The sequence below is a fragment of the Gouania willdenowi genome, chromosome 22 (assembly GCF_900634775.1).
Source record: "Gouania willdenowi chromosome 22, fGouWil2.1, whole genome shotgun sequence".
Lineage (NCBI taxonomy): Eukaryota > Metazoa > Chordata > Actinopteri > Blenniiformes > Gobiesocidae > Gouania > Gouania willdenowi.
In genome coordinates, this window is record NC_041065.1 from 16,636,678 (window position 1) to 16,658,719 (window position 22,042).

At 38.6% G+C, this 22,042-nt stretch overlaps 2 protein-coding genes across 8 annotated transcripts in view; both read right to left on the reverse strand.

Moving 5' to 3' along the window:
* On the reverse strand, positions 1-15,093 carry jade1 (jade family PHD finger 1). Of its 2 annotated transcripts, none has more exons than XM_028437542.1 (11): positions 14,959-15,093; positions 10,339-10,427; positions 9,099-9,166; positions 6,742-6,899; positions 6,413-6,597; positions 5,116-5,327; positions 4,824-4,991; positions 4,179-4,295; positions 3,432-3,980; positions 3,241-3,358; positions 1-1,612 (listed from the first exon to the last, which is right to left on the reverse strand). In XM_028437542.1, exons 2-11 carry the CDS (start codon positions 10,385-10,387, stop codon positions 711-713), a joined length of 2,526 nt encoding a protein of 841 aa, XP_028293343.1. In that variant the 5' UTR covers positions 10,388-10,427; positions 14,959-15,093; the 3' UTR covers positions 1-710. The 2 variants fall into 2 exon arrangements, with proteins under 2 accessions (XP_028293343.1, XP_028293342.1); XM_028437541.1 differs by lacking the exon at positions 14,959-15,093 and adding an exon at positions 12,919-13,100.
* asmt2 (acetylserotonin O-methyltransferase 2) overlaps positions 14,315-22,042 on the reverse strand; it is a 14,980-nt gene continuing 7,252 nt past the window's right edge. For 3 of the 6 annotated variants that reach the window (XM_028437544.1, XM_028437549.1, XM_028437546.1), the window contains 7 exons: positions 19,377-19,551; positions 18,866-18,998; positions 18,717-18,785; positions 18,521-18,639; positions 17,350-17,487; positions 15,523-15,645; positions 14,315-15,196 (listed from right to left, as the gene is read on the reverse strand). In XM_028437544.1, coding sequence (XP_028293345.1) covers positions 14,985-15,196; positions 15,523-15,645; positions 17,350-17,487; positions 18,521-18,639; positions 18,717-18,785; positions 18,866-18,998; positions 19,377-19,551 — 969 coding nt within the window. In that variant the 3' untranslated portion in view covers positions 14,315-14,984. Of the gene's footprint in view, positions 15,197-15,522; positions 15,646-17,349; positions 17,488-18,520; positions 18,640-18,716; positions 18,786-18,865; positions 18,999-19,376; positions 19,552-20,510; positions 21,937-22,042 lie in introns of those variants that run through there. The other 3 variants (XM_028437548.1, XM_028437545.1, XM_028437547.1) reach the window with 3 other exon arrangements.

A 22,042-nucleotide genomic window follows, 5' to 3' on the forward strand; every position in this document is an offset into this window, starting at 1 on the left:
CATAAAAGAAGAGAAGAGGAAACATGTTGAAACATTTAGAAAATAGAGTGAAGATGAAAATCAAACTGTTAGGGTTAGGAAAAAATGAAAATGCTACAGCATAAAGACAAAGTGTAATAACATGCAGAAGACCGTATAAGAAAGAGTTACACTTTCAGCTTTTAAATTGAAATACGTTAACAAATTAAAATTTAAAAAAGTCAACAACCCAGAAATAAAACAAAAAAAATCCACAAATGAGCGGAACAATATAGAGGTTTGATTTTTAACTTCCAATAAAGTTTACAGACTTCTAAAGAAAAGTAAAAATATGAAAAGAAAAGAAGGAAAATCAGACCAGCCGAAATTAAAGTGGAAGAATATTTTTTCTTAATAATAATAATTTCCAAACATCAAAAGAGAAATTTATCATCAGAAAAAGTAACAGTTGGAGAAACAAAATGTTTATCAAACATTTTAAAGATGGCTTAAAAGAAAACAAAAAATTACATTTGGAAGGATTTGTTGATGAGGACTTTTAGGATCACATAGAAAGTTGAGCTTTCGGTAAGTTTTTGTGACGTATTTAATCGTTAAATTAAATGGACACTGAGCACAAAGTGAAAAATCTCCTCTGGTTGTTTTGGCCTGAAACGCAATGCCGCCGTTTCTCACAAACACAGTGCAGCTTGTTCTTAAGAGTGCAGCAGTAGCACGCCACCACGCCCCCTTCAGGACGCCAGCACGCCCCTGCGGATGAACTCAGAGCCGTATCTGCGGCTAAGGGCCGATCCATCCCTCAGCTGGTGGGAGTGGCATCGTTTCAGGTGCTCGCTGTCGCTCCGTCTGGAGTCCAACTCTCTGTTTTTTGCCCCCCGCTCTGCAGCATTGTTCACTGGTTTGTTTAGCAGTCTGAGCTGAGGCTTGCGTAGATCCGCATCCTTGGTGGTGGCGGTACTCGGCGTCTTATCGCTGCGTTTGGGTATCCTGAACTTCCCCCAGCTCTTTAGGTGTGCGCTGTCGCTTGAGGAATGTGAGCCGTTGATGTGGTGTTTTCTTAGGACGCCGTTAGATTTGACTTCTGAAACAACTTTATTGAGCTTAGTGTTGTTGCACGACACGTCTGACGTGATGAAGCTTCTTTTAACCCCGCCCTCGTGGAAGAAGAAGTCATCAACGTCTGAATTCCTGATGTCCACCAGACGGATGGACACGGTTTTCTCCAGCCGGCTCTCTGTGACCTCGCTGCGTCTCCTGGTCCGTCTGTCTTCCTGCTCGTCCTGTTTAGGTCGAGACGCCACTTCCTGATCCGCCTCCCTTCTGAAACTCTTCCTGCCCTCGGGCTTCAGCACTTTAACGGCGCTCGTTTCCTTTGGGAACGCTGTGCGTGAGCCGCTGTCAGAGCTCAGGACTGCCTCTGCAGCGGCTTTGACTCCAGAGTTTCTCCCTTCCCTGGAGTCGTGCGGTCGGCTGTGATCGTACTTCCTGTCAGACGGAGATTTCCTGTCGTTGCTTTTTCGTCTTTCCTGCTTTGACGATCCGTGCTTGTTCTTCTGATTCCAGCAGGAGTTTGACTGGGAGGAAGTAAAGGCAGAGGAAAAAAGCTCCTCTAGATCCTTCTGTGAGGGATCGCCTAAAAACAAACGCACACGTCACCAAACAGACAGTAAACAGTGTAGAGCCAATGTGAAGCATTACATTAACCCAATAACAGCTTTGTACTTTTTATCTTTAGCCGTTGACCCTGCTCAGCCAGCATTGCTACACGCTAAGCTAACCCAAATATGTGGCTGTGACACTAATAACTGGTTTGGAGTTCCTTCCCAGTCTCAGAGGAAGAAGCACATTTAGCATCTGACATACACGGAACACAAAGATTCAACCGTTTCCTTATTCGTCACCATAACAATGAAGGCGTTTGGAAGAAACGTCATTTATTGCAGTTAAATGGACATTCTTAATGTATGATTTGGTTGTTTATCGAGTCATTTCACCAATAGATTCACTTACAAATTAACCGAGCAACTTTGAAAAGTTTTTGTATGTCAATTTGTGGAGTTAAAGCAATGTTCAAACATGGTTCAGTTTAAAAACGGGTATATTATTTTCACAAGGTACAGGAATGACCCTGATCACCAATCACCAGTGGTTTTTTGTTTTCCGTTTTAATGATTAGCTATGGACAATTTGTTTAATGATAATAATTGATTAATTCTACTATTAGCCTTACATCTGTGGCAGAGAAACGGACTCTGAACAGGCTACTGTCCATCATAGACAATCCACACCATCCACTGCACAGCGCCATCTCCAGGCAGAGGAGCAGCTTCAGTGACAGACTGCTGTCATTGTCCTGCACCACTGACAGACTGAGGAAATCGTTCCTCCCCCACGCCATGCGGCTCTTTAACAACTCTGGGGGGGGGCGATAAAATCAACCATAGAACACTGGACTTAATGCTAATCACACCATGCACCCTCTGTCACACACGCACTTTATCACACACACACATCTACTGTATCTTGCACACTGTCATCTGCACAACTGCACTTCAACTGGACTGGCACACACTATACTGTATTTCGATATTATACCATTATATTTTACCTTAGTACTTTCTTTGCACTGTTTTAAATTTTTTTCTTAATTTTTAAATTTTTAAATTTCTACATTGTACTTTCCCTGCATGCCCCTGTGTTCCCATACCTGTAAGCTGCTGGAACTGTGAATTTCTCTTGGAGATGAATAAAGTATCTATCTATCTATCTATCTATCTATTAGTTGTACTTAAAAAAGCTAAATCAGTAGTGATTAAAGGGGTAGGATTAAATTAGTGTACACTTCTTCCTACTCCTTTTCGTACAAGTAAGTTGAGAAGTTTAAGCGTTGGTAGATCAAATTAATGGTCTATTTCTGCTGTTATAATTCATCATTTTTAATTTTTTTTTTTTTTAAACTGTTCTTTTATCATTTTACATGTTCGAAATAAAGACATCAATCAATTCGCTGGAAAGGACAACTTAAAATGTGCAGGACAGGGGCCCTCCAGGACTGGAACAGAGGAAACACATTTGTGTTTAAGATAAACAAATAATCCTATCTAATTCTAAAGTCTGTGCTGTTTTCTTCATAATACATTTGATATTTGTCACATTTGTTAACTTAATTCTATTTGTATTGAAAAGGAGAAAGCAGATTTTTTTTTGTTGCTGAGCACTTTTTTTTTTTTAAGCGAACCCACACATGGAAGGAGGACTCACCGTTGAGCAGCTCCTGGTCTAGCAGTCGGACTTTCTGCTGGAAGATCTGCTCCTCAACTTTCCACAGTGAACGCTTCATCTTCTCTCTCCGAGTCACCATGTAGGTGAGATTACGCACCTGTGGAGAGCAACAGGCCCACACCATTAAAGCCTGGACTGTAGTGGTCTGATACCAGGTGGGTCACACCTACCCGCTCCAGGTCCTGTCGGAGGTGGGTGAAGAGCTGCAGGCGGCGCAGCAGAACGTCCTGCTCGCGACGGGCCAGGCTCTCCTCTTCGTCCTTCTTTGGCGTGATCAGCGGCTGGTTGAAGTTGGCTTTGCGTTTCAGCTTCCAGTACTGAAACAGGAAGTCCACGGCCTCCAGGGGCAGCTTCAGGCGAGCAGACACATCCTTTGCCTCCACGAACTGGAAGAACTCCTCCTCCATCTCCTGTAGCTTCATCTTACGGAGGCTGACCCGTTTCTCCTGCTCGCGCTGGCTCAGTGTCTCTGGATTGTCGGCCAGTGAGTGCGGCTCTTCCTCTGCTTTCACCCGCCCTCTCCTCTGGCTCTTCCCGTCTCTGATGCCCTCCCTCTGCTCCTCCGAGGGTACGTCCTCACCGCTCTCCAGCCCCGAGTGTTTAGGGCAGAAGGATTTGAACTTGACCTCGTCGTCGTCCGTCAGCATGGTTTTCATCTCCAGGCTGGCGTGTAGGCCGCAGGTCACGTGAAAAGCCGTCCTGCAGTTTTTAGCCGAGCACTAAAGAGTAAGAAAACAATCAATTTAACAATAAAATTATTAATTTATCAAAACTTTAAACAACATCAGTTTGTTTAGAATCCTAAGAGGAATTATCATTTAAAACAGATGCAACAGAAAGCATCATCTGATGAAGGACAGATAATAATTATTATATAATAATAATCAGAACGTCTATTGATCGATGAGAGCAGACACCTGGATGCAGGCTCCAGTCTTCTCTTTGCACAGGCAGCAGATCAAAGCCCAGCGGTTTGTGGGAATGTGCGACACGTTGGTGATCGGCTCCATCTTCTCTGGATTCCCGATGCTCACCTGTAACACACGATCGAGAACAAGAGAAATTAGATATTTTACGGTAGGAAATGTCACGATGAACATAGATGTTAGACTGCATCAGGTCACAATGTCCTGAAAAATGGCATCTAATTTTCTAGAAAATGTCCAAATTTGCTCATGGTCCCGTTCAAAATCTCATGCTACGTGTTAAGGTTCAAGTAGTGATGATATTATCGCATGATTATAAATGAAAATAGAGCTTCATCTGAAATGCATTTTTAAAGTGTTTATTGTGTGATGAGTTTACCAGGTGACATAACATTACACCTCAAATCATTGGAGGTAGTTAAAGGTCTCACAAATAATGTTTTGGGACTGTGTGTGCTGGGATGTAACTAATACTATCATCTGTATTTTTAGAACTAAAGTAACCATATTCAAGTAATTTTGTTTGGCAGAACCAATCACAGGTTTCATTTTGAAATATTATTGTGTGTTTTCTGCAGAGCAATCATTGTAATCATAGTGAAAATAAAGGAAACATATTGATAAACTGAGCGTCACCTCTGGGATCCATAAGGCACAGCTGACGTGGACCCACTTGGTCCCGCTCCGGGTCGGCTTCATGGCTCCGCCCTTTTTTGGGCAAAGCTGGCACTTGGGCAGAATTCCCAGAGCACAGATGCGACAAAGCCAGCTGCCTTTAGGCACTTTCTGGATGCCGTAACACGCCTGTGGATAGAGGAGTGGTACATGAGATCAGACAAACTAAACAACGTGCATCATGGTCAGGGGAAATGTCTCCACCTGAAGCTAGGTTCAGACACTACAGCTGTTTTTAACTCATTAATCCCACCTGATGAACGCAGATGTTGCATTTGTCGCAGAAGACCATCTCGTTGTTGTCCTCGCCGTCGGGTGACTGGCAGACGTCACACACAACGTCCTCGTCGTACTCGATGCCGAGCCCTTCCTCCGTCTCCACGGCGTGCGTCATGTTGTCGTGACAACGGTGCTCGAACTCCTCCATCACTCGCTCCATGGTGATCTCATCAAGTGGAGGCAATGCTGGAAAAGAATGCGTGACAATTCAGCATTAGCAATTTCTCACGGATGTTATAGCAAAAAGCTATGAAACAAGATAACATTGTTAACTCTGGGTATGAAAAGATAAATATTAATAAGTATAATAATCTAAATTGTGCACCTAAAGAGATTATTATTCTTTAAATGACCAGAGGATGTTTTTGTTTTATTCAACAGAATGTGTTCTATCAAACCTCTAACACTAGAGGGCAGTAAATAATTACTTTTCTTCAAGATTAAGCATTTTCATTATCTATTAATGAGGTAATTAGACAAAAAGTTAATTTTGGAACATTTTCCCTTTTTAAAAAGCACTTTAGGTCTAAATCAAGCACAGTTTGTGGATAAAAAGGGCAACTAAAAATTAATCATTTCAGCCTTTTTAAGATGTACTCTTTCATTTCATATTGTGCATGAGGCCACTTTAAAGTGTGAATGTTAAAAAAATCTTGACATGCTAAAATGCATCATTAGTTCAATAATTTACTAATAAATCTTGTATCACATGACATTGTGGTTTCCCATTAAGTCTTAAAGACAGACAAGTTGAGAACTACTGTAGTAGGAGATGCTGAGTTAGCATAAGACATTTGCATTAGTGAAACACATGTAAAGCTTCCAATTTTCCATTTCAAATTTCCCCCAGAAGTCAGTACAGGCTACTGAACCCCCCTAAATCTTGACAAACAAGCTCAATACGAATAACTGAGTTCACCATTGCTTATCAATGCAGCAGAAGTGAGGAGAAAGTACTTTTTCTTTTTACATGTCCATCTGTTTTTGCAAGACTTCAGCCTCATGTTTAGTCTGTGACTGTGTCTTATAGCTTTTATAGCTAGTCGCATTTTATGAGGTGAAGTTCAACGTATAATTTCCGTCTCTCTTCTCACCCGACAAAGGGTCAAAATTGAGAGTAAGTGGCTCATATTATGTTAAAACATGCATATGAGGGTGTATTACTTGTTATAGTGCAATAATAACAACAATATGGGTATGTCTAAGAGGGAATTTGTATTGAAGTGTAATTTATGTTGTTACCGTATCATACTCAGTCACCAGCGACTCACCCATCTCTGCAAACTCCTGGTTAATAATCTGCAGCCACGCCACGTCTTCTTCGTTCAGGTCGTAGCGACACATCCCCTCCGCCAGCGTTCGGATGTCCACGTATCCGAGCGCCTCGGAACCCGACGTCTGGATCATTTTCTTTGGTCGGACAAACATGACTTCCTTTGCTTTCTCGGCCAACACTCTGAAAAACACGAAGGGTTAAAGTCATCAGTACACATCATGATATTGGATTGAGAGCCAAAAACTGTTATTTTAAAGAAATGTAAAACAAAGAAAGAAAGAAAGGACTGTATTGGAGTCCCTAAATCTAATACAGATGTCCTACCTGGTGACGGGCTGTGGGATGGAATGTGGACTGACTGGGACTTGGACGCCTTTCTCCCAGTCCTGCCTCCAGGGGTCGGCCAGGATGTAGAAGTCCTCTGTGTTCAGCTGGTGTGAGTCGTGGACCTTCATGGCTGTGATCAGGTCGGTCCTGAAGACCTGAGGAAATGAACACAGCTGTAAAACACCTAAACAATCACTTTTCATCAAGCTGCTGATTGTAAGGAAGGTCAGATGTCAAATGCATAAAAAGAAGAAGCTAACTCTTAAAAATCATGTGTTAACAGCAATATATAAAGCAGCCCTGTGTATCCGATAATGTATACTGACACCCCTGAGCCTGGTTCTGTAGTAGATTTCATCCTGGTAAAAGGGGCTTTTTCCCCCACTGTAGCTGATGCATGTTCACGTAAATTTGTTGGGTTTTTTCTTAAGAATTTTATATTTTCATAAGCACGACAAGTTGTCTATTGTTATAATTTTAGCCTCAAGCCCTTTGATTTTAACTATCAAGCACTTTTGTTTTAAATGAAGTTGGAGAAAAATGGAGCTTTATCAAGAGGAGGTGAAAAAAAAGTACTTTAAAGGCAAGTAACTTGATAAATCATTGAAGCATTCTTTGTACGAATAGTGAAATGGAGTTATTGACTGGGAGCAGAAACACAGATGGTGAAAAAAACAGAACCTAACATAGTTATAGGATTTTACTTTTACTTTTATTCCATAGATGGTTGGATCAATCTATTCACCTGTTTGACCAAAATGTATTTTGTTTTGGGTCTAAACTACAAAAATCCAAATTGATCACAATGTCATATTTCCGCTGAATCATGCATTTCATGTATCAGCGTGTACACAGGGTATGAAAGTTCTCAGTTATCTCATGGAGACAGAAAACTAGCAACCAATCAGGTGGCTGCTTTGGTTTGATCTGATTGGCTCTCTGCTCAGAGGGCGGGCACTGTGGGCAGAAAGTCCACTCGTACGATTCAAAAGATAACAGTAAGAATGATTGCAGTGTTAGTCCCAGATAGAGAAACACACACACACACACGTTGAACTGAGAAATAATCCAGAATGACAAGTTAAAGGCCTTTTTCCAATCTATCATGTGATCAGTGAATAGCCACAAAAACCGTGTTTAAAGCATGTCTAGTTAAAATTAGGGATGTACCGATTAATCATAAGGCAGTAAAAAATCGATTCATAGGTATCACGGTTCACATCGATACTGTGAAAATTGAATCACATTACTTTTTTTAAAAAGCAGAGGACGCTATTTATCCTTCTCTTGTCCAGAAGTGTTGGCGGTGGGCAGAATCTGCTACTACTTTCTTTCTGGCCCCCTTCTACTTGTAAACATGTTCATAAATGAATCCTAACCCCTTTAGCACAGAAAAAATATCTGTAATATTATGTGAATATCTGTAAGAATCACGTATTTCTATTAGCTGTCTGCTAGCATAGCATCTCTTCTTCACTGCAAGAATTTCTGCATGCCAGCCGACCACTGGGTTACCAGCGCCAACTGCTGGTCCAAACAAATATCTGATGTAAATACAGTGAAATGACTGTTTTTTTTTAAAGTCCAGTTGCACTTTTAAAAAGAAAAAAACTATTATGCAGTTTTGCATTGTTTACTACAGAACCAGAATTTAAATTAATAGGCTTCTTCTTCATTTGTATTATTCCTGTATTTATTTCATTCAAGATTTATTTTTAGTTAAATTGCATTGTTTTGAATAGTTTATCAAGGGATTAGTACAGTATTTTCCCCCCTCCAAAAAAAAGAAATATTTTCAGTCATTTGTGTACAGTCCCATTTTGTAAAATAAATCGTGAGAGAATCGTATCGTGAACCCAGTATCGTGAATCAAATTGTATCGGGAGTTGAGTGAATCGTTACATCCCTAGTTAAAATTATTTCAAGGTTCCAAAAATGTACTGTCTGATCATCTGAGATACTTCACTTGAGTTTAGAGGGAACCAAAACTGGCCTTCATGTGTTAAAAAGTAATAACAATTGCTAGAATTGATCAGTTTCAAAAAAAGATACTGAATTCAATTTTAAATGGCAAACTAATTGTTAGAACTGGATATTAGAAACTGATCTGATGACTTAATTCCCACATTGATATTTGGAAATAATTAATAAAGGAACACCCCACCGCCTATCTTTGATACAATGGTTATTCATTGTGTCGCCTACCTACCTGATTTTTGTTTTGTGTCATGTATGGAGTTGTTTTGTTTTTATGCAACATTAAAAAGTGAGTAGCCGTCAGGTAGAGTTAAAGTTTGACACCCATGATTTAAAGGCAACTGGGTTTTAAATATAGTGTGAGTGCACTCACGTACCTCTGAGGGTTTTTGTCCCGTTCCTCTTCGAGGGTGTGACGAGTGTTGAGACCAGCATGTTGAATTACCTGCAGGACAGAAAACACAAGCAGGTCCGTGGTTTTGTCTGTGCTGCTTAAAGAAAAACTTCTAACAAAAAGAGCCTCATCAAGAAACAAGAAGACAAAGTCATCAACATCCCCCGCCAGACATAAGAAAACATCATCACATCAGAAAATAAAATGACTAACCATCTTAAACGGTTTCTAAGAAAAGCTGTCCCATTTGGAGATACCTCGAACAGAGTAAAACAAACAGAACAAGGGCAATAACTCCAGAAAATAAAATTGCGCACTTCTCATTTTCGAACTCAATCAAGGTATTGATACCCTGAAGCCACACACCAAATTCGGTTATCCAATCTTAAACGGTTTCTAAGAAAAGCTGTCCCCTTTAACTCGGATGGACGGAGATCAAACCTATATCCTCCTTCCACATTTGTGGCAGGTGATAATAAACATAAACTGGTTTGTGTGATATGAGCGTTAAAAACTTTTACTGCCACCTTGTGTTGCATTGACAGAAAACCATACATTATGCACAGTTTGCAAGCACAAAATGGACACCAAAATCCACTTTTTACAACAATGCAATCTAAGCCTGAATGTTTCTGCAGCTTAGGAACATACAACTTTGTGTGAGTAAATATTCCATTATTAGAAAGTGCAACAAACAAGGTAGAAAGATAGTGAAACTGGTGGCTTCGGTGGTTTTCTTCGGAAAAAAACGTCAAAGTTCTAGAAAAATGACATCTCCATTTTTGTGGGTTATAATGCTTTGGGAATAATTGTAAACAATGTGATTTGTTGAAGGCACTTTTTGCAGAATTTTTCCAAACCTATTATTAAAAGGGAACAAGCTGATTGCATGGTATGCAAGCGTAACTCATCTGGTTTTATTTTACACAAAAAAACTCCCAACGTATTCTATCTAAAGCTGTAGCAATTGGACAGGCATTTAAAATTAGGTATGCAAATGGTTATCAGCGATAAAACACGACTAACCATCAAGGATAAAGTGCATCAGGAAATCCTTTAATGTCAAGTAAATGCTGAAAATATGACTACTTGTTGAATCCCAGTCTGAAGTTGAAGCCCTACTTTTGTGGTCTCGCTAGCTGAAGTGTGCCGGCCTCGCTGAGTCTATATTTGGATCTGGTATGAATGAGTCAGCAGAGGCGATAACTACAGCGCTGACTTACTTCCATTGTCAGACTCGTCGCTGCTGCTGTTGTGCCTGCTCCTCTTCATGGTCGTCAGTCAGCGAAGCTTCGAGAGCAAAGGGAGTTTCCTACATAAGACAAAAAAGACAATTTTACACCTTTGTTAGGAAAAGAAATAAAGGTGTGACCCATAGATTAAGGCATTAAACTGAGATTAAAAAGGTAGTGTTTTTAAATAAATAATTCAAGCTACATGTCCTCTTCAAAGGAAACTGAAACAACAAGCCACATTTTTGCCTCAGATTCATATTCTGAATACTTTATTTATCCCTGGGAGTCAATTCAGTTCGCAGAAAATTTCGACTTCATCAGATGGAGAAAAACAAATATTCCAAATTTCCCAACAACTTTTTCCCAATCCCTCTAGAATACAAGAAAGTGCATTTCATACTGAATACTAAAACACTGGAAGCATCCGGAAATATTTTGGAAACAGTAAATTCTGCCCCGTACTGCATTCACAGGGTGTAATATCACCAAGTTTATCATTGTACCAGTTGTTAGAGCTACTATCTTTACCAGGGAGAAAACATTCCTGGTTATTATTTCCTGGCAAGTAGTTCCTACTGCATATTTACAAGTTTATAAATATTATATTATTGTTGTACATAGTTCGTTTTATGAACACATATGTAGGCTACATCCAAATGAGGAAACCTTTTAAATAATAATAATAAATAAAAAATAAAGCTACAACCAGTTTCCATGTGTTTCTGAGCAGTAGGAACTAGTTACTGGTAAATAAAGCCCAATAAAACTCTGAAAAACAATAATCAGGAATAAATATTTGCTCCCTGGTAAAGATAGTAGTTCTAAAAACTGGTAAAAATGATAAACTTGGTGATATACAGAATTTAATGTGTCCAAAATGATTCCGGATCTCCCTGCATTTCACAACTCAGAGTGTTATGCATTTATTCGAGTGAATTTTGAAATTGAAACTTAAAGTTATCTTTTTCATAACAAAGTGGAAATAACTGAGCATTTGTTTGGCGTGTGTGTGTGTGTGTAAAACAAAAACTCATGGGGAAGCCTTCATGACTAATAAACACATGAAGAAAGAATAAGAATATACATATATTGTGTTTTAAGATCATAAATATAATGATTAAAAGTCTTGTTCCTAACATAAGTACGAACATACAGAAGACAAAAAGGTAAAACCCAGAAGCAAAAATACTCTGACTTACACAAATTCCATGAGCCTTTGCTATTGTGGTTTATTAACCTATATGTAAATATTGATAATTTTCTGTGTTATCTCTTGTCTTGTCATATATAGCCAAAACAAAGTTTTTTTTGGGGGGGAAAATACCACCTGTATTTACATAATGTTATGATGTCCAAAACAAAACACTAACTATCAAACAAAACAAACGAGAAAGACTTACATCACTATATGTATGCGGAGTTTTATTTTAGCTTCATAGCATTAGCCTGTTCCGTTATGCAACATACGGGCCAACTCACTACTCAGCACTGAAGTTAGCCTCCAACTCGTTTGTTTGCCAGTCAAACGTTAGCATAAGGGGTAAAAAAAAAAAAACCAGAAATGTGATTTTAATGCTAAAATCATAGGTATGAAAAGTGTGTTATGGCTCAATTTAATATCCACCGTGTGTGCACAGCATTTTAAATGTTTGTTAAATACATCCAAAACGTATTTTAACACGTCTACAAATGTGTTATGCCTTTCACCATTTATATTAACGAACTGTCCTGACTTTAGGGATCAATGAATAATAAGTATTCTTTCTGTGTGCAGCACAAATGTAGGCTTCATCGGATTTAAAACTTTAACAAAACAAACCAATTCCCAGGCGTGAATCATAACAAGTCTGTTTTCGAGTTGATAATTCAAGTGAATATTGCAAAAACAATCCGAACAGTAATTAATTGAAAATGTATAAATTATTGTGACATTGTATAACCAAACATCAGAAAAACACTTATCTGCAGAGGGGCAGGACGCAGTCATTAAATATTATCTTACTTCCCTATCAAAAGCTGTCATTCAGAGGCTAGCTTCTCTACGTAAACGTTGTTTATTACCATATTAATGCGTGTGTTTTTTTTTTTTTTTTTAAACACGCAGTTCTACTTGTGGAGACCAATGATTGATTCTCACCACACCTGCACCCAGACTCAAGTTTTGTCCATAAAAGTTACTTTATCTTATATAACGTTCATTGGATGTTACCAGTTAACATTAGCAGGTTAGCCGCGGCGTCAGTGTTGTTGTAGTTTGTGATTAGCATTAGCCGCCACTGCTAACGTTACGTTTACCTGTCAGAGGTAAAGGTTAGAGGTCAAGCACTGAGGCAGAACGAGCAGCATAAATAAAGGCCAAATAAAGCCCAGAGTTTGTCATTTACAGCAGGAAGGTGTTAAAGTGCGCGTATAGCCGGTGGGACGCAGCGTGGCTCTTTGCGCTCGGCTTGATCTTTGGCGCCATTTTAAAATGACGACGTCCCGTTTTCCTAGCGGTCCTGCCCGGCGACGCCGCACTGGAAACGAAGAGAACCGTCTAAAACAATCCGGGCGGAGAGCGGAGCTTACGGTGCACAGAGAAGGAGCTCCGGGTCGGGAGTTGGAGTTTGGATGTCCGCCGCAGTTTCTGCCGTGAGTTCCGCTTGACCTGCATTCCTCACTCACCCAAACACGGAGCTGCAGCCAGGAGGAGGGCACTGCGACCGGCCTGTACCTGCTGCTGTCCACCGCTGGAGGGCAGCAGAGTTCCAGGGGTCAAGGCCACATCACCGCTCTGATCTAAAGCAATCAATCGTTCACATAACAATCTTGTATAATTTACCCTACAAGCCATTCTTGAGTAAAAGTGAATATTTATTTCTAAAAATTGACTTTGGTTAAAGTGAGAATATTACACAAGTATAAGATAAAAATAATTATGTTCTATACTTAAGCAATCAAAGTTTGAATATTTATCCAAATGCATAATATTTACCCCACAGTTGTCCATAAAATGCTTAGAATAAAATGTCTTTTCCCGTTTTTTCAATACATGAGACTGGGATTTTGTCCATTTCTGTAATAAAGGGTCGGCATTTCACAATAATAAAAACACGTTTAAGAATGATTCTCTGCTTTTATTTTGAAGGAGCTTTATTTTTGTAGCCAAGTGCCATTCTTAATTCTGACAGTATGAGGCAGAATTTAGTTAAAAGCTTTTCTTTATTACAGAAATGGACAAAATCCCAGTCTCATGTATTGAAAAAACGGGAAAAGACATTTTTAAATCAAAGTTAAAGGCACTTTTTTTCTCTACTGCATATGATTGAGAGAGAGATTTTTGGTCATGTTGCTGATGTAATGTGTTTGTTGATGATTTTACTGATGATTTTAAATGTTCTTATTGATTTTAAACAATTGAATGTTTTATCATGTAAAGCACATTGAGTTGCCTTGAGTATGAAATGCGCTATACAAATAAATTTGCCTTGCCTTGATAGGTTTTAAATATTTAACCACTGTTAATATATATTTTTTTATTTTTCTTTACATTTTTAGTTGGCCTGTTTTGAGTTTTTGGATGAAAGAGGGTTTAAAAATAAAATGAAAATTATTCTTTTTGTTTTAGCCAAAGCCTACACAATGTACAGTATATCCAACAGCAACATATTTTCATGTTTCGTCTTGTTAAAATTGAAAGTTATCTGTAGTTTGGGTCACATCTTCTTCTTAAGTGTCGATAGTGGGTTACGAAAACAAGAGACAACACATTTTAAAACCTTTAAATAGTTTTAAGTAACAGAAGTTAAAATTAAAAAGAAAATTATTTGATTTACGAAAACATGTCAATTAAAATTTGAAAATTTGTCTTACTTAATATTTATTAAATATACAAAATGTTATATTTAGCTTAATTGATATTCTATATTTTCTGCTTCTCAATATGAAAACAGCACATTAAAGGACACACTAAGCATTGATAAAATCAAGTTACAGGAACCTTTTTATTTCACAAAATAAAAGCAGGTTTCAAAAAGTAATTCTTTAAGAAAATGGTGCAGCATACGTATAATAAGACAGGACCACAACAAAAAAAGAGAAATGAAAAAACTAAGAAGGCAGTTTTCATGGGTTTCTAAAAATGTTATAGAAATATTTCACATGCACCAGTAACACACATGAGAGGAAAACACGTGGAAAGTCTCTCTAGTTATTGAACACTATGACTCGCTTTGTGCAAGTTCAGCTAGATAAGATCTACTTTCATTTTCTCAAGATGTTTATTACAAAATTATATTAACATCAGTTTGTTTTTGTTTTAAAAACCAAAACAACACCCAGCTATAGGCCACCTACTGACACAATGTTGACTTTAATTACTTAAGCAGGGGATTTAAAGTAAAATACTTGCAGCAGTGAGTGCAGTAAAAGAGGATAATAGAGATTTTTTTTAAAAAATGTCACTCCTGATAATCTTGTCAAACCAAGGAACTAAAGAGCTGTATGAGGCTCGAGAGCTATAGGTTGAAGACTTTTTACCCAGAATGAATAGTTGGAGAAATCAGGGGGTTCACAATCACACAACTTTTCTTGTTACGCTGATGACAATGTGCTTTTTATCAGTCTCACATGTTTTCAGGATCCTCAGTCCATGTTCATCTGAGGGCCAGGATGGCGTCGTAGGACTTCCCAGTGCGGCAGAACTGAATGTTCTGGAAGCCAGTCTTCTTCAGCATGTCGGTATATTCTGACGGCGGTCGCTCCCGACCTTCGGTCTGCACCAGCATGTTGAGAGAGAAGATCTGAGCCGTGACGGGTCCTCGTCTGTTCTCGAAGAGCATGGCCTCCACCAGCAGGACGCCACCACCTGATGGATGACACGGATCAGTGACACATCATCAACGGTTTCAAAGGAAATGGTATGAGTAGAATATAGACACCAAAAGCCAATTCCAAGAAGGTGGCTCAACATATCCTGAGCCTAAACCAGAATTCTTTGGGTGTCAGAAGAAATGATATCTTCATTTAATGCAGACAATAAATAAAACTGTAATTATCCACAACCTCTGACCCTGCTAGGTCTGCGCTGCTACATGCTAAGCTAACACGCATGGCCGCTGATTGGTAGGCACGAGATCAACAAATGTGATTTATCTGCAGATGTGACCTAAATCGGCTGCTTCTTAAACTGACCTGGTTCACACACATCATGGATCCTTTTCAGCAGCGCCAAGCTTTTCTCCTCAGACCAGTCGTGAATGATGCGAGCTAAAATGTACAAGTCCGCAGCAGGAAGTTCCCCACTGAAAAAATCTCCTGCAAAAAAAAGCGTCATTAAATCATTTTTTTTTTTTTTAATATATCATTTGAATTTTATTTTGGCAATCTTCAGAAAAACGACACTCAATTGTGTAATTCTTCACCCGAAAGGGTGTAAGCTGAAGAAAAGCTTATACACGCCTACCCCATCACAACAAAACAAAACAAGGTTCTCTACATCAGGGGTTCTCAACTGGTCTCACCCTGGGACCCACATTTTGCCACGGTCATTACATTTTGACCCAGTTTTTCAAAAATAGCTGTTGAAAACAAACATATATAATCTATACACAAATCTATATATTTTCTTTTACCACATGCATTTCACAGCATGTCTGCCAAAAGAAAAGTATATAAGTCCAACATAAGACATATTAAGTATTTATTTATTTTTTGACCAGCTGTCTGCGACCCACCCAGTACAGGTCCATGACCCACTTTTGGTTCCCGACCCACCAATTGAGAATCACGCAAAAATTATTTAACATATTACTATTTTTACAATATAAATTCAATACATATTCTGCACAAGTTTTATATATACAGTTTATACACTAACATCAAACATATATACATACGAACACACACATATATACAGTACATACATACACAATATTATACTATTTCATATTTATGACAAATTTCATCAATTAAATTTAGAGTGGCAATATATAAATTAACAAAAACCTTTTATTGTGCTAATTAAGTATTGATATATTTTATACCATTATATACATATCATTGCTACCCTAGGTAAAATTGTTGCTCTACTTTCTTATACTTACTAATGATATATGTCTTGAAAAGTTTTAAATCTGGTGTTTTTAAGAATACATCCTGTCATAATTATAGTTTATTCTAGAAGCAAAGGTCGTCTTACTAAGGGTGTCATGTAAGGTTCCCACTGGAGGAAAATCAAGCAAAAATATGTCAAACTATATGCTTTACCATAATTAAAACAAGATTTCTATTGTGTTTTTATAGTGTAATAATAAATAAGCACAGTATATAGCTTCGTGCACACATACACACACATTGTATACATATGCACATTGCACACACAAAAGGGCAAGTAAAGCACATACATAAAATGAATCAAAGTAGCTCAAACTAGAATTTATAAATAAAATAAATAAATATTACAATTACAAAAATATTTTAGCTGCAGTCTAGACCAGTTTTATATAATTAGTGAGCCATTGTAGCTAAGAAATTCATACAACGGTTTATTTTAAATGATTCTATCCCAGATTTCCAGTAAATACGTGCGTACTGAGAAATTATCTTCTACCGTCAAATGAATTTATTTTCATGTAAATACGTTTTTTATTTTAACAATTACAAAAAATATATCATGGGATGGTTGTAAATGAAAGATTAGACTGCCGCCTTCAGCGTGTTTGAAGCTGTTTTTAGTCACATTTGTAAAAAAAGGCAAATAATTATTTTTTAACATACATTCCCACGTCAATAGTTTACTAGTATTTATTACACTTTCTTCTTATTTCAAATGAATTCAAGCATGAGGGTAAATTCTCACCGGTCGTCCTTTTTTCTACCTTTTAAAGAGGTTTATTTTGCTGTAAATATAGGATTTTCCCAGTTATGTCGCGCACACATTATTCTGTGCGTTTGTTTGTGGAGGTGTAAGTGATTTATATTTTTTCACACAATCATGGAGTGAAAGTATTTGAGACAAACCGGCTTGAAACTCCACATCGTCGCCGTCCTCACGGTAATGTTTCTTTGCTGCTTCTACCACCTGAGGGAGGTCCAACACAGTGACGGAGGACGATTCGTACTCCCTCGCCATTTCACGCGCCAACGCACCAGTGCACCCTGGGAGAAATTCAAGTTGTTGTCAAAGCTTGAGTACCAGCATGCTTCTTTTGTTTGTTGCTGAATATATCAGCAGGTTTCTTTGAACACTGTCTTGACTCCAACTATAGATCAAAGTCATTTTTGAATGTATTGCATTTCTGTCTTTTGGTTATTTTAAAATGTTAACTTTGCCGTTAAGTTGTCATTAATGAGTTGTGTAATGAATTTCTATCAATGTGGTAGGAAATATGTGAGGTGCGTGTGTAAATTGTTTAAAACCTGGAACCACTGGGTTAAAAACTAACAACTGCAGACTTCAAACAGCTCGTGTGTCAGTCTTTCCATCCGCGTGGAGAAGTGAAGGAAGCCCAAGACTGTTTCTTATAGAGAGATTCAAAATAAATCCATCTATTGTTCCCCTTTAAGACTAACCCTGATTTATTATTAAGTAGTTTTTTTTATTGAACTCGGTTTCTTTGAGATTAAAATCTCTTGAAGTGGAGAGAGAGGTAGATTTTATCACAGCAGGGCCACAAAAATAGGATTGTCTCATTTGAGGGCCCTATTATCAAAATTCACGTCAGCGTTGCATTCGTTTTTCATTGTGTGTGTTTCTGGTAATTTTTGTGTTTGTGGACTCATTTTGTGCAGCTTTGTGGATTTAGTAAGGTTGTTCTGTGTATTTTTGTTGTTTCGTGTGTTTTTATGGTAATGTTCAGGGCAATTTTGTGTAGTTGTAGGTTTTTGAAGTCATATTTTTTACTTGATTTTTATTTGGCGTTATTTTGTTAATGTTTTGTACTGTATGTTGCTCATTTTATTTCTGTTTGAGGAAGATATGGGAAAGCAGCACCAGAGTTTCAGCAACAACATGGTATTCAGAGAAACAAAGTGGTGACAACTTTTGGTCGTAACTAAGCCTTAAAATCTTCAACAGTGATGTATCTAAATCCATCTGACCATTATTCCATTAAAATGGAGAAAGCAGTGAACTGTAAAGCTCCATTTCCCTGTTCTGTTCACTCTGGAAACAAACACTTCAGCATCATACCTCCGAGGTCGACAATCTTCTTAAACCCAGAGAGGTCGAACGCTGTGGCGATGTCGTGTCCGTCGAGAACCCACGATGAGTTCATTAAACCCATGAACTTCAGTATCTCCTCCTCTGATCTACCACAGCCAAACAGAGTCCAAACCAAACCGAAGATACGTTACCATTTCACAAAGGAAACAGGATCCACACCGACCTGTAGATAGCCTGGAAAATCTCCTCCGAAGGAAGCCCGAAAGTCTTCTCGTTCTGATTCCTGCCTTCCCTTCACAAAGGGGAAATAAAAACCATAATAAGGACTCGTTGATTAAATGGGAATAATCTACCTCATCCTATCTAGCTGACCGGATGGCGTCCACCATGTTGTTCCAGAGTGGGTAGATGGTTTGCGATTGGTAGATGATCATGTCGTGAAGAGACTTGTCGCTGCCTTTGGCCAGGTAGAGGTTGGCCACGTCAGAGCTGCTGTACAACGCTGCTGCAAGAATAACAAAGGAATATATTTCAGGAAAATCAATGGCACAACAGGCATAACTCTGCCTCCTACAGGGAGGCACGGGTACTGACTGTCGTCCATTTTAGCCTTTGGTTTATTTATGTAGCTCTTGGTCTAGCAACCTACAAAAACAAGAGACAAAGCTTCAGATAAATCACTAATAGTAAATTAATTGCATGAATAATAACACAAAAGTAAGAAACTGATATACTGTCCAGCAATGCAGTATTTCCTCTGGGATTAAAAAATAAGTTTAGTTTTATCTACAGTTTGAACCATTTGCTGAATATTTGATTAAACTAGTCATTTTTATTTCAAATGACATATGAAAGTGGCTTTTTGTTTCAAAAACTTTCTCACCGGTCGCTCTGGTTTGCTCCACCTTCAGGATCTCGATTCCCACCAGTGCGTCCAGCAGCCTCTCCATTCCATCCACACTGGTTCCCAGTTCCTGCGCCACATGTTGGGCACTCAGGGACTCCTGGGACTTCAGCAGAAGGTCAAACACGCCCAGTTCACAGGCAGAAAATATCACCTGGGTGGAGAGACATGACGACACAGCCAATTTATTTGATACACGTGCATAAAAGCTCGCTATCAGCTAAATGTTACTGGCTGATTAGTTTTACTTATTATCTTTTAATTTTTACCCATAACCATCTCAACCATCAGGGAATCAATCAATACATTTTTGTTCGACTAAATTCATGTTGTGTTTTATATTATATAAGGTAGCCTGACACATTTTTCCTCATCATTTTGAATCCATATTTGAAAAATAGTAGGTCTGCACCTGACAAATTTTATACCCAGCAGTTCACAATAAATAAAAGAAAAATATCAAAATTAAAATAGTGAAATTTAAGAAAAAAATGGTTCGAATTAACGCCAATCCTTCCTCTCAAAACAAGTGTTGAAGGAAGCTTGCAGGCAGCAATAGGTCTTTCCCATCCCACAATGAAAAGCATGTATTTAACAGCATCATTTGATAGGAGCTTTCATATACTCTGTATGTTGGCAGCAGACCAGCCCTCTACATTATCAGTGACACTATGTAGAAGCTCAGGCAGTTATTAAGTCAGTGATGCTCAACATGTAGCTCTTTATCTATTAATTTTAATTCTTATTCCCCCAGAAAACCTTAAAAGGGGAAAACTTTTCAAACCCTTTTTCCTTTGGCCATTTTGCAACGTCCATTGTCCCATTTTTGCCCCTTTTCAAAACCTTTTTCAGACTTAAGCTACCCTTTGCCATTAAATATCCTTTTGGACACTTATCACATTTTTGTTCTTTCTTTGTTTTTTGGGCCAATTTTCATCCCAATAAGTTACCTTTTGCCCAATAAATACCACTTGTTTCCTTTTCCCCCTACATTTTGCCTCTTCTTGTTCCACATTTTTGCCCTTTTTCATTATTGTTTGCCACATTTTGCCCACATGCCACCTGGTTCCTCTTTATTTGCTCATTTTAGTCACTTTAAACTCTCACTCTCACCTGTGAGTGTGTGTGTGTGTCTGTGTAAGGAGATATAGAAGGGGCCTTTGTCCCAGTCGAGCTTTATGACGGAACTATCAGTGAGCCACCATGTCAGACACTCGTTCTCTGTGACATCAGAGAGCTGGGCTGCCCGGTGACATCAGAGCTATCGAGCATTGACATCAAAGGAAGTGACTTCACCGTACTGCAGTTAAAAATCTCATTCTCAGAGAATGATGGGTCCCAAACCACACGAGTCAACACTTACTGTAGATATCAACCTAAGCATTTAACAAATCCTTACTGACTTATGGAGTATCAGAACCAGAACAACAAGCTGTCTGCAGAACTTATGGAGTATAAGAACCAGAACAACAAGCTGTATGCAGAACTTATGGAGTATAAGAACCAGAACAACAAGCTGTATGCAGAACTTATGGAGTATAAGAACCAGAACAACAAGCTGTATGCAGAACTTGTGGAGTATAAGAACCAGAACAACACTCTGTCTGTAGAACTTGTTGAGTCTACGAACCAGAACAACAAGCTGTCTGCAGAACTTATGGAGTATAAGAACCAGAACAACACACTGTCTGTAGAATCTAAAAATCTTCAGAACCATCATAATGAGATCATCGCCGCCTCCCCAGGACTGGATCCGGTGATCAATTATAACCAGATTTCATCAGAACTCAAGGATAGTCAGGCCCAGATCTACCAGCTCTCTACAGAACATGATTGTCTGTCCCATTGTAAAGAGGTTTCGTCAAAACTCAAGGCATCTTTGGACCAGTGCAACAGAATGTCTTATGAAGTTCAGTGTTATCAGGAAATGTGCAAGGCACTCTCTGTGGAACGTGATTTTTATCTGTCCCATTGTAAGGAGGTTACATCACAACTCAAAGAGTCTGTGGACCTGAACAACAGAATGTCTGATGAAATTCACTCTTATAAGAACATTTGCACCGCGCACTTTACACAACGTCGATATTATGAGTCCAAATGTAACAACAATTCAATAAAACTGAAGGAGATTATGGACGTGAACAACAGACTTGCTTATGAAGTTGACTCTTATAAGAACATTTGCGACGGGGTTGTTACAGAACGTGATTGTTATTTGTCCCATTTGAAGGAGGTTACATCACAACTCAAAGATTATGTGAACCAGAACAACATACTGTTTCATGAAGTTCACTCTTATAGGGACACTTGCACCGCGCTCTCTACACAACGTGATTATTATGCGTCCATGTATGAAAAAATTTCATTCATTCTGAACCAGAACACCATAATCTTTGCAGAATCTCATCCCTGTTCAGACCTATTACATGACCAGTGTTTGGAATAACGGCGTTAGGTAACGGCGTTTGTTTTTCAGTAACGGGGTAATCTACGGTGGCTGGGAAGTGTCAGGTGAATGCATTTACAGAAACGAACACAAATGCAAACAGGTCACAACACGAATGCAAACCGGCCACAACGGAAGTGTTTCCGACGGACCGGTATTATGATGTGACAGCCTGATATGAAAAATATAAGAGTATCCT

Bases quoted from the DNA above. Each gene is read 5' to 3' on its own strand.
- jade1 (XM_028437542.1), bottom strand. From the start codon at position 10,387: ATGAAGAGGAGCAGGCACAACAGCAGCAGCGACGAGTCTGACAATGGA. The intron at 5,328-6,412 runs GTGAGTCGCTGG...ATTCTTTTCCAG, and splicing joins CCAGGAGTTTGCAGAGATGG to CATTGCCTCCACTTGATGAG. The intron at 3,359-3,431 runs GTAGGTGTGACC...TGCTCTCCACAG, and splicing joins TCCGACAGGACCTGGAGCGG to GTGCGTAATCTCACCTACAT.